The sequence below is a fragment of the Lipotes vexillifer genome, unplaced genomic scaffold (assembly GCF_000442215.2).
Source record: "Lipotes vexillifer unplaced genomic scaffold, Lipotes_vexillifer_v1.1 scaffold397, whole genome shotgun sequence".
NCBI lineage: Eukaryota > Metazoa > Chordata > Mammalia > Artiodactyla > Lipotidae > Lipotes > Lipotes vexillifer.
The window spans coordinates 4223393-4236639 of NW_006772681.1; the positions used below are offsets into that span (position 1 = coordinate 4223393).

Below are 13247 nucleotides of genomic sequence, written 5' to 3' on the forward strand. Positions count from 1 at the left end.
AAATCAGGAGGCATTTTAAGAACATTAATCTGAAAGTGATACACTTGATTAGTATGGTTAGAGGAAGAAACAAAGAGATATTAGGAAAGTAACAATAGCAACCAAAATATTTAATAGGCATTTCTCCAAAAAACATATACAAATGGCCAATAAGCACATGAAAAGATGCTCATCATCATTTAACCATCAGAGAAATGCAACTCAAACGCATAATGAGATAGCTCACATCCATTAGGATGTCTCTAATCAAAAAGATAAGCATTGGGCTTCCCTGGTGGCGCAGTGGTTGAGAGTCCGCCTGCCAATGCAGGGGAAACGGGTTCGTCATGGGAGCAGCCATCACCATCAGGGCACAGAGAGCATCCTCAAACTCAGGGCTGTGGAGAACAACTCTCTGAGAAGCTTGCTGAGGAACAGAAAAGAACAGCAATGTAAGAACACTGAGGTGTACAAGAAAAAAAAAAAAAAAAAAAAAAAAAAAAAAGATAAGCATTGCAAGGATGCTTACAAAATCGTAACCCTCATACATGACTGGTGGGAATATAAAGTGGTGTGGATGCTTTGAAAAATAATTTGGAATTCCTCACAAAGCTAAACATGGATATTACATGACCCAGTGATTCTACTCAAGAAAGTAGAAGGTATATACTCAAGAAAACTGAAAACGTACATCTTCCCAAAAACTTACACACAAACGTTCATAGCATTATTCATAATAGCCAAAAAGTGGAACCAACCCGAACATCCATCAACTGATAAATGGATAAAGTATGTCCACACATGGAATAGTATTTGGCAATAAAAAGAAATTAGATACTAATACATGCTACAACACGGTTGGACCCTGAAAATATTATTATGATAAGTGAAAAAAGTCAGAGATAAAGGCCACACATTTTATAACTCTGTTTATATGAGAGATCCAAAATAGGCAAAGCTATAGAGACAAAAATAGTTAGCTAGGGCTGAAGGTAGTTGGGGAATATTGGGCAGGGGTTTTTTCTTTCTGCAGTGGTGAAAATGTTCTAAAATTGACTGGTGTTGGTTGCACAACTCTGAGAATGTACTAACAATCATTGACTTCTAAATGGGTAAACTGTATGGTATGTGAATTATCTCAACAAAGCTAATAAAATCCAAATGAAAACAAAAAACAATGACAATTGCCGAAGCATGTTTAATGGAAAAAACAAACAAACACAAATTCTATACTATACCTAAGAATATCCTGAAATCAAAATGTAATTTTTACATATCTAAACATTATGTTCATTCATTCATTCAGAACTTGATACGTCACAGCCACTAAAGATTTTAAGATTTTTTTTCTTTTTATCTTGGGGGTGGGGGGCAAGTAAAGCAGCAGATCTTTTTAAGACTTACCAGTTATCTGAAGTTGTGATTTCATGGTCAGGCTACCCATTGAACCAAGCTGTGATCCACTGTCAGACATAACACCAACAGGACGGCAAACCTGAACAGGGCCAAGGAAACACTATAAACATCAAAAATTCCCACTTGAAAAATATGTAAATAGTGCTAGCCAGGCCATTTCCATGTCCCACTGAAGGCCACACAATAACCAGTGGCCTTCACATTGCTAAATATAATTTTCAATTCTAGTATCCATCCTGCATTAACCTATCAGCAAAATCTGACATGGTTGATCATTCCTTCTTCCATGGTTTTTCTTCCTTTTAGTTCCCAAAACACATTCTCTAGGTTTATGTCCTACATTACTGATTGTTCCTTCTTAGACTCCTTTGATGATTCCTTTTCTTCTCTCCACCCTCTTAATACTGGAAAGTCCTAGGGCTCAGTTCTTGGTTCCCTCTTCTCTCATCGCTCCATACTCATTTCCTCAAGGATACCATCCACTGTTATGGCTTTAAATATCATCTATATATCAACAAGTCCCAACTTTATATTTCTATTCCAGACTTCACTCCTGAATTCTAAACAACTTCACTTGAGTATCTAAAAGACACTCCGAACTTAACAGATCCAAAATGGAACTCCTGATTTTCTCTGTAAACTATCTCAGTTGATGGCAATTTCATTCTTTCAAGCAGCTCAAGCCAAAAACCATGGAGTTATCCTTGACTCCTTTCTCTTCTATTTCCTTTCCAACCCGCTGGCAAATTCTGATGTCTCTATTTGTAAAATATATCTAGAATCTAGACATTTCTCACCACCTCTACCACCAACCTGTTCAGACCCACCTCTGACAGCCATCTTTTTCCTAAATTATGCCCCTCTCCCAGATTAACCTAAAAGGTCTCCCTTTTTCCACCCTTGTCTAGCCTTAGTACCTATTCTTAACACAACCTGGATGATTCTTTTAAAATGTTAAAAACCTTTCAAAACCTTCGCATTTTACTCAGAGCAAAAGCCTAAATCCTGAAAGATCCTATATGATACATGCTTCCACTGCTCCCTACTTCCTGATCTTATTTCCCTGCTACTCTCCTTCCCTACTCAGGCACCTACTTCCCTATTATTCTTGAAATATGCCAGCACATTCTTGCCTTTAGATGTTCATTCTACTTGTCTTCTTCACAATATTAACAGTCTGCTCCACTTATGATGATCATTTTCTTCTCCTATAAACTATGTGACCTTCTGACATACTAAGTAATTTACTTGCTCATTATGTTTATTGGTTTTGACTCTCTAAGCTAGAATATAAACTCCATGTGAATGGGGGATCTTTTTGCTTTGTTCACTGATGAAAACCAGAAGCCCAAAACAGGGCCTGTGACTACTGAATTATACTAAATGAACACCTCTAACATATCTTCTTCTGCCCATAATCATGGAAGAGTTAAACCCCCTGTGGAAAGGGCATGATTCGTATACAATAAAAAAGACTTTATAACGAAGTCAGAAGACCTGGGTTTGATTCCTGGCTACAACACTTACTATATGATACCATTTGAGTTATATAACCTCTCTAGGTCCCAGTTTCCTGTCAGAGAAATGGGGATAATACCACCTCTACCTCACAGGGCTTTTTTAAGACTGAATGATTATATATGTGGGGGAAAAAATGCTCTGTGAATGTTTATTATTTATCATTAATACTCTTTGAATTTATTTGTTTGTTTTTTTATGGCTGCTTTGGGTCTTTGTTGTGCGCAGGCTTTCTCTGGTTGTGGCGAGCAGGGGCTACTCTTCATTGCGGTGCGCGGGCTTCTCACTGCGGTGGCTACTCCGGTTGCAGAGCATGGGCTCTAGGTGCATGGGCTTCAGTAGTTGTGGCTCGCGGGCTCCAGAGTACAGGCTCAGTAGTTGTGGCACACAGGCTTAGTTCCTCTGTGGCATGTGGGATCTTCCCAGACCAGGGCTCAAACCTGTGCCCCCTGCATTGGCAGGCAGATTCTTAACCACTGCACCACCAAGGAAGTCCCTAAATATGTTTTAAAAATAACCTGTTCTTAGGCTTTCGGGGACTTGATAAAAATTTTAAAAATATTTTGAGTGGTTCAAAGTAAAGATTAAACTCAAGCAAAATTTACTCAGCACTCACTAGTTGCCAGGTCCCATATAAGAAACATACAAATACAATAAGGCAAAATTAGGCTTCCGTTCCCTGGCGGTCCAGTGGTTAGGACCTCGTGATTCCAATGCAGGGGGCATGGGCTCGATCCCTAGTTGGGGAACTAAGATCCCACATTCCACAGGGCAACTAAGCCTGTGAGCTCTAGAGCCTGCATGCCACAACTGGAGAGCCCGAGAGCCACTACTACTGAGCCCACACCACAACTAGAGAGCCCCATGTGCCACAACTACAGAGCCTGCGTGCCACAACTTGAGGAGTCCGTATGCCGCAAGGAACAGCCTGCACTCCGCAATAAAAGACAGCGCAGGCCACAATGAAGACTGTGCAACTAAGACCCAATGCAGCCAAATAAATAAAATAAATATTAAAAAAATAATGTATGCACTGATACATATTAATTTTATATAATCAAAATTACTTAAGTATTTTAAATCCCAAAGAACAAAAAAATACCATTTGTAAAGACAAACTATAGAAACCTAAGTATCAATTGGCAACCAGTTAAATAAATAACATATTCATACCACAGAATACTGTGCAGCTATCAAAACAACTTACTAATGACTGAAATGGAATGATTCCAAGAACATTTTTTTAAGTTACAGAATATATATAATGTGATGTTATTTTTTCAAACAAAAACAAAGTATAGGGCTTCCCTGGTGGCGCAGTGGTTGAGAGCCCGCCTGCCGATGCAGGGGACGCGGGTTCGTGCCCCGGTCCGGGAGGATCCCACGTGCCGCGGAGCGGCTGGGCCCGTGAGCCGTGGCCGCTGAGCCTGCGCGTCCGGAGCCTGTGCTCCGCAACGGGAGAGGCCACAACAGTGAGAGGCCCGCGTACAGAAGGTCCATTGGTTAGGACTCCATGCTTCCACTGCAGGGGGCATGGGTTCGATCCCTGCTCAGGGAACTAAGATCCTGGAAGCTGTGTGGTGTGAAAAAAAAAAAAAAAAAAAACAAAGTATATATTCTTATAGGTAAATATACTTATAAACAAAAGCAGAAAGAAGTATACATCGCTAACTGTTTATAGTGGTTACCTTTGTGGAGAAGGGGAGAGGGTCTGTGTACTAAAGGAGATGGTCATGGGGAACTTTGGTTTTGTATGTATTGCTTGAGTTTTTAAAAAGAAAATGTGTAGCCTACTTGTACGCTTTGAAAAACAGGCAAAACAGAGTAGACTGAGAATCTACACTTCAAGTCCCATCTTCTCCCCTGAGCTCCAGACTCTTAGGTCTAACCATTATTTATAACTGCCTGCATGGTTAAAATGACTAAATTGAGGCGACTTCCCTGGTGGCGCAGTGGTTAAGAATCCGCCTGCCAACGCACACGACACGGGTTCGGGCCCTGGTCCAGGAAGATCCCACATGCCATGAAGCAACTAAGCCCCTGCACCACAACTACTGAGCCTGCATGCCACAACTACTGAAGCGCACAAACCTAGAACCCACTCGTTGCAACCAAGAGTAGCCCCTGCTCGTCGCAACTAGAGAAAGCCGCACGTAGCAACAAAGACCCACCACAGCCAAAAAAAAAAAAGACCAAATTGAAACTCTCCCTGGCCTCAATAGCACCACCATCCACCCAGTTGCACAAGCCAAAGCTGTGGGCATTATCTTTCCCTCATTACCAAGTTCTAAAGATACTACCTGCAAAATATACCCTGCTATATACCTTAAAATATATGCTTATTTTTCTCCTCTTCTTAACCATCTTAGTCCAAGCCACAAACACCCATCCCTTCCCTGTCAACAAATTACTACAAGTCACTAAATTGGTCTCCCTGCTTCTGCACCTGCTCCCTCTCCCTCCTACCACCCATTCTCCACACAGCAACTAGGGTACTCTTTTAAACACGAAAGTTAGATCATGCTCTACTCTGCTTAAACATCCAATAATTGCCTACCTCACCTAAAATAGAATCCAAATTCCTCACCCTGGCTTACAGAAGTCCCACCATTCCATCCACGACCTACTCTCTTGACTTCTCCTCATATCATCCTCTCCCTTACCCACTGCAAATCTGGATTTCTTTCTATTTCTTAAACACACTAAGGTCATTCCAGACTTACAGGCTTTATACTAACTGTTCCCTCTGCTCGGAATGTTTTTCCCTCTTACCATTAAATAGCTAACATCTTATATTCAGGTCTCAAGTTAATACTCAAATACTCAGAGAGGTCTTCCCTGACTACTCAATCTAATGTAGCCATCCTATTACTTTCTATCACACCAATGAAATTTTTCTGATTAAATTTTTTACTGACTATAAGGTCCACAAAGGTAGGCAACCTTGTCTGCCTTGCTAATCAGTGTCTAGAATATTCCACAGTTTTTTTTAAAATTAACTGATGTCCACAATTTATATTTAGGTTCACTCTTTGTGAACCTTATACAGTCCTATGGATTCTGATAAACACATAACTGCCATGTATCCACTATTACAGTATCACACAGAATAATCTCACAACCCTAAAAATCCCATGCTTCACCTACTCATCCCTCTTCCCTAAGAACCTCTGGCAACCACTTATCTATTTACTGTTTCTATAATTTTGCCTCTTCCAGAATGTCAGGTAAGTAGAAGCACACAATTTAGAGCCTCAGCCCAGCTTCTTTCACTCAGCAGTATGATTAAAGTTTCCTCCATATCTTTTCAGAGCTTGGCAGCTTTTTTTTAAATTGCTGAGTAATATTTCATGTGTGTTTATTCCACAGTATATACATTTGCTTACTGAAGGATATGTTAGTTGCTTCCAGTTTTTGGCAATTATGAATAAAGCTGCTATAAGTATTCATGTTCAGGTTCCTTGTGGATATAAGTTTTCGACTCAATTGGGTAAACAAGACTACAATTACTGGATGATGAGGGTAAACCTATGTTTTAGCTCTGCCAAATGGTTTTCCAAAGTGGCTGTACCATTTTGCATTCCTATTAGGATTGAAGTAGAATTTCTACTGCTTCATATCCTCACAAGCATTTGGTATTGTTAGTTTTTTGGAATTTAGCCAGTCTTAACAGGTGTACAATGACGGTTCACCACTGGCCTAGTTTGTAATTCCCATATGACATATGATGTTGACCCTCTTTTCATATGCTTATTTACCATCTATGTACACTGTTTGGTGAGATATCTGTTCAGATATTCTGCTCATTTATTATTTGTTTTCTTACTGTCGCATTTTAAGAGTTCTTTGTATATTTTAAATATAAGTCCTTTATGTATTTTGCAAATATTTTCTCACAGCCTATGGCTTCTCTTTTCATTCTCTTAACAGTGTAAAGGTTTCAGTCACCAATTCCCACATGTGAGTGAGTGCGGTGAGTCGGTTCCCCACACCAACAAGCAATTCTCCAACACCAGCTAAGTGTCCTACAATTTAATAAAAATTAGAGAAGAAATAAATATAACATGTTTTTATATATTAAAAAAAACAAAAAAAACTACTAGAAATAAACAAATACACCAAGTTGCAGAGCAAAAATATCAATATACAAGTCTGTTCTACACACTAACAATGAATCATCAGAAAACAATTAACAAAAAAATCTCATTTACAATTGCAACAAAAAGAATACCTAGGAATAAATTTAACCAAGTAGGTGAAAGACCTGTACACTGAAAACTTTAAGACATTCTTGAAAGAAATTTAAGACAACACAAAAAAATGTAAAGATATTCATGCTCAGGGACTGGAAAAATTAACATTTTTAAATGTCGGTATTACCTAAAGCAATCTACAGAATCAATGCAATCCCTATCAAAATCCCAATGACATTTTTCACAGAAATAGAACAACAACAACAACAAAATCCTAAAATCTGTAAGGAGCAACAAAAGGCCCCAAATAGCCAAAGCAATCCTGAGTGGGGGGGAAAAAACCCAAAGCTCGAAGTATCATTCACTGATTTCAAATTATATTACAAAGCTATAGTAATCAAAACAGCATGGTATTGGCAGAAAAAGTGACATAGATCAATGGAACAGAATTGAGAATTCAGAAATAAACACACACATATATGGACAATTAATTTACAAAACAAGAGCAAAGAACATACAGTGGAGAAAGTACAGTCTCTTCAATAAATGATGTTGGGAAAACTGTTACATGCAAAAGAATGAAACTAGACCACTATCTTACACCATACACAACGTCAACTCAAAATGGATTAAGGACTTGAATGTAAGACCTGAAACCATAAAACTCCTAGAATAAAACACACATCAGTCTTAGCAATATCTTTCTGGATATGTCTCCTCAGGCAAGGCAAACAAAAGCAAAAATAAATAAATGGGACTACATCAAACTAAAAGCTTCTGCACAGCAAAGGAAACGATCAACAAAATGAAAATTCAACCTACCTACTCAGAGAAGATATTTGCAAATCATATCCAATAAGGAGTTAATATTCAAAATACATAAAGAACAACCAAAAAATAAACCACCCAATTAAGAATGGGCAGAGGAGGTGAACAGACCATTTTCCAAAGACATAAAGATAGCGAACAGGGACATGAAAAGATGTTCAACATCACTAAGTATTATGGAAATGCAAATCAAAACCACAAATGAGTTATCACCACATACCATTAGAATAACTATTATCAAAAAGGCAAGAAATTGGGCTTCCCTGGTGGCGCAGTGGTTGAGAGTCCGCCTGCCGATGGAGGGGACACGGGTTCATGCCCCGGTCGGGGAAGATCCCACGTGCCGCGGAGCGGCTGGGCCTGTGAGCCATGGTCGCTGAGCCTGCGCATCCGGAGCCTGTACTCCGCAACGGGAGAGGCCACAACAGTGAGAGGCCCACGTACCAAAAAAAAAAAAGAATCCGCCTGCCAATGCAGGGGACATGGGATCTTCCTGGTCCAGGAAGATCCCACATGCAGCAGAGCAACTAAGCCCATGCACCACAACTACTGAGCCTGCGATCTAGAGCCTGTGAGCCACAACTACTGAGGCCCACACACCTAGGGCCCGTGCTCTGCAACAAGAGAAGCCACTGCACTGAGAAAACCACGCACTGCAACCAAGAGTAGCCCCTGCTCGCCGCAACTAGAGAAAGCCCATGCGCAGCAACAAAGACCCAACACAGCCAAAAATAACTTAATTCACTTAAAAAAAAAAAAAAAAAGGAAACCTTGCCATTTGCAACAACATGGATGGACCTGGAGGGTATTATGCTAAGTGAAATAAGTCGGACAGAGAAAGACACATACTGTATGATTTCACTCATATGGGGGGGGGGCGTGCAAACCAAACCAAACAAAAATAAGCACACAGAGAGAACAGTGGTTAGCAGAGAGCAAGTGGGGGAAGGGTGATATGGATAAAGGGAGTCAGCTGTACAGTGACGAATGGAAACTACACTCTTGGTGGTGAGCATGTTGTAGTGTATACAGAAGTCAAAATATAATTTTGTACACATGAAACATATAATGTTATAAACCAATGGGTTTTTTTTTTTTTTTTTTTTTTTTTGTGGTACGCGGGCCTCTCACTGCTGTGGCCTCTCCCGTTGCGGAACACAGGCTCCGGATGCGCAGGCTCAGCAGCCATGGCTCACAGGCCCAGCCGCTCTGCGGCATGTGGGATCCTCCCAGACCGGGGCATGAACCCGTGTCCCCTGCATTAGCAGGCAGACTCTCAACCACTGCGCCACCAGGGAAGCCCTAAACCAATGTTTTATTAGTCAATCAATGAAAAGGTTATCTGTCAAACCACTAATCTAACAGAACAGACTTCAGTGGCCACACAAGACAAAGAATACAGGACTGTACAAAATTAGTTTGGAAAAGTCACCAAACAATCAAATGACAACCACAGGAAGCAGCAACAAGAAACCATAAGATGGGGGAAGAATATGATTTCCAGAGTTGCCACATTATAACATTCAAAATGTTCAGTTTTCATACTAGCAAAGCGAATTCAACAGCACATTAAAAGGATTAATACATCATGACCAAGTGGGATTAATCCCTGGGATGCAAGACTGGGTCAACATATGAAAATCAACGTGATCAACAAGGATGTACCGTATAGCACAGGGAACTCTATTCAGTATTCTGTGATAACCTATATGAGAAAAGAATCTAAAAAAGAACGAATATATGTATAACTGAATCACTTTGCTGTACACCTGAAACTAACACAACATTGTAAATCAACTATACTCCAGTAAAACTAAAATATTTTTAAAAGAGAAAGATAATAAATGTGTTATACCACATTAAAAGATTAAGGGTAAAAAAATCACATGATCATCATAACTGATGCAGAAGAGCATTTGACAAAATTCAATACTGTTTCATGATAAAAACTGTCAGATTAGGAATAGAAGGAAATTACCTCAACAAAATAAATGCTATATATGAAAAGGCCACAGCTAACATCACACTCAAAGGTGAAAAACTGAAACCTTTTCTTCTAATACTAGGAACAAGACAGGATGCCCATTCTTACCACTTCCAGTCAACACAGTACTGGAAGTCCTAGCAAAAGCAGTTAAGGTAAGAAAAAGAAATAAAAGGCACCCAAATTGGAAAGGAAGAAGGAAAATTATCTCTGTCACCAGATGACATGATCTTATATATAAAAAACTCAATAATGCCTCCACACAGGGACTTCCCTGGCAGTCCAGTGGTAAAGACTCCACACTTCCACTGCAGGGGACACGGGTTGGATCCCTGGTGGGGGAACTAAGATACCGCGTGCCGTGCAGTGCAACGCCTCCCCCCCCAAATAAAAGACTCCACTCAAAAAACACAATATGGGCTTCCCTGGTGGCGCAGTGGTCGAGAGTCCGCCTGCCGATGCAAGGGACACGGGTTCGTGCCCTGGTCCGGGAAGATCCCACATGCCGCAGACATGGCCACTAAGCCCGTGCGTCCAGAGCCTGTGCTCCGCAACGGGAGAGGCCCCAACAATGAGAGGCCCGCATACCGCAAAAACAAAAAACAAAAAAAACCCCCACAATATTGTAAATCAACTATACTCCAATAAAAATTAAACTGTTAAAAACTAATTTTTTTAAATACAGCAAACCTGCAAGATACAAAATCAACATAGAAAAATTAGCTGCATTCCTATACACTAACAATTAACTATCTGAAAAAAAAATTAAGAAACAATCCCATTCACAATAACATCAAAAATAAAAGATACTTAGGAATAAACTTAACAAAGGAGATAAAAACTACAAAACATTGCTGAAAGAAATTAAAGATACAAATAAACGGAAAGACATCCTGTACTCATGGATTGAAAGATAAAGTATTGTTCAAATGTCCAAACTACCCAAAGTGATCTACAGATTCAATGCAATCCCTATTAAAATCCCAATGGAATTTTGTTGTTGTTGTTGTTGCGTTACGCGGCCCTCTCACTGTTGTGGCCTCTCCCATTGCGGAGCACAGGCTCCAGATGCACAGGCTCAGTGGCCATGGCTCACGGGCCTAGCCTCGCGGCGGCACATGGGATCTTCCCAGACCGGGGCACGAACCCGTGTCCCCTGCATCGGCAGGTGGACTCTCAACCACTGCGCCACCAGGAAAGCCCCCCAATGGAATTTTTTTTTTTTATAAATTTATTTATTTTTTTAATTTTTGGCTGCATTGAGTCTTCGTTGCTGCATGTGGGCTTTCTCTTATATATTTTTTTTTTTTTGCAGTATGCGGGCCTCTCAGTGTTGTGGCCTCTCCCATTTGCGGAGCACAGGCTCCGGACGCGCAGGCTCAGCGGCTATGGCTCACAAGCCCAGCCGCTCCGTGGCACGTGGGATCTTCCCGGACCGGGGCACGAACCTGCGTCCCCTGCATCGGCAGGTGGACTCTCAACCGCTGCGCCACCAGGAAAGCCCCCCAATGGAATTTTTTAAATAGAAAAAATCCTAAAATTCAAATGGATCCAAATAGCCAAAATAATGTTGAGAAAGAAGAACAAAACTGAGATATCACACTACCTGATTTTTAGAATATTACAAAGCTACAGTAATTAAGAAAGTATGGTACTGGCATAAAGATAGGCATATAGAGCAATGCAACAGAATAGAGCGCCCAGAAATAAACCCACAAATACACAGAAAACTAATATTCAACAAGGTTGTCAAGAACACACAATGGGGAAAGAATAATCTCTTCAACAAGTGGTGCTGGGAAAACTGAATATCCACATGCAAAAGAATGAAATTGGATCCTTATCTTACACCATAAACAAAAATCAACTCAAAATGGATGAAAGTCTAAAACATAAGACATGACACTACAACTCCTAGAAGAAAATATAGGGGAAAAGCTTCGTGACATTGGTCTTGGCAATGATTTATTGGATATTACACCAAAAGCACAAGTAACAAAAGCAAAAAAGACAACAGGGACTACACCAAACTAAAAAGCTTCTGCTCTGCAAAAGGAAAGAATCAACACAGTAAAAAGACAGCCTGTGAAACAGAAGAAAATATTTGCAAACCATATATCTGATAAGGAGTTATATCCAAAATACACGAGAAGCTCCTACAATTCAAAAGCAAAAAACCCCAAACAACCCAGTTTTAAAATGGGCGAAGGACTTGAACAGACATTTCTCCAAGGAAGACACATATAACCAACAGGTGTGTGAAAAGATGTTTGACGTCACTAATTATCCAGAAAATGCAAATCAAAACCACGAGACCTCACCTCACACCTGTTAGGATGGCCACCATCAAAAAACAAAAAACTGGGCTTCCCTGGTGGCACCAAAAAAACCTAAAAGTGTTGGCAAGGATGTGGAGAAATTGGATCCCTTTTACACAGTTGATTAATCTCTTTTATTGAAAACAGAGGCAAGAATCATCAACAAAATACAAGCAAATTGAGAGTTCAGTAACATTCCATGACCAAGTGGAACTTATGCCAAGACTGCAAAGTTGGATAAATATCCAGAAATCAATTAATGTAATATATCAGATCAATAGAATAGAGGACAAAAACCACATCATCAACAGACACAGGAAAGGCATTTGACAAAACTCAACACCCCTTCATGATAAAAACACTCAAGGAACTAGGAGTAGAAGAGAATTTCCTCAACGTGAAAAAGGGTATCTATTAAAAAAGAAAAATCTATAGCTTACATCCTACTTAATGGTAAAAGACTGAATGCTTTCCACCTAAGTTCAAGAACAAGAATGCCAGCTCTCAAAAATCATTTTTATTCAATACTGTACTGAAAGTTCTAGCCAGGGTAATCAGGCAAGAAAATGAAATAAAAGGCATATAGACTGAAGAGAAAGAAGTACAACTATCTTTACTTGAAGATGACCTGGCCTTGTGTATAGAAAATCCTAAAGAATCCACTTAAAAATTATTAAACAGGTGGGAATTCCCTGGCACTCCAGTGGTTAGGACTTGGCGCTTTCACTGCTAGGGCCAGGGTTCGATCCCTGGTTGGGGAATTAAGATCTTGAAAGCCGTGTGGCTCGATCAAAAAAAATATATATATATATTAGGGCTTCCCTGGTGGCGCAGTGGTTGAGAGTCCGCCTGCCATTGCAGGGAACACGGGTTCGTGCCCTGGTCTGGGAAGATTCCACATGCCACGGAGCAGCTGGGCCGGTGAACCATGGCCGCTGAGCCTGCGCATCCAGAGCCTGTGCTCCACAACGGGAGAGGCCACAACAGTGAGAGGCCCGCATACCACAAAAA

General features: G+C 40.3%; 1 protein-coding gene across 2 annotated transcripts in view; it reads right to left on the bottom strand.

Annotated features, from left to right (window-relative positions):
- ITCH (itchy E3 ubiquitin protein ligase) overlaps positions 1-13247 on the bottom strand; it is a 124141-nt gene that overhangs the window by 74599 nt on the left and 36295 nt on the right. For both annotated transcript variants that reach the window (XM_007447800.1, XM_007447799.1), the window contains exon 3: positions 1384-1474. Coding sequence is in view for 1 of the 2 variants with exons in the window: in XM_007447799.1 (XP_007447861.1) it covers positions 1384-1453 (70 nt within the window). In the remaining variant the exon portion in view is untranslated. The remainder of the gene's footprint in view (positions 1-1383; positions 1475-13247) is intronic.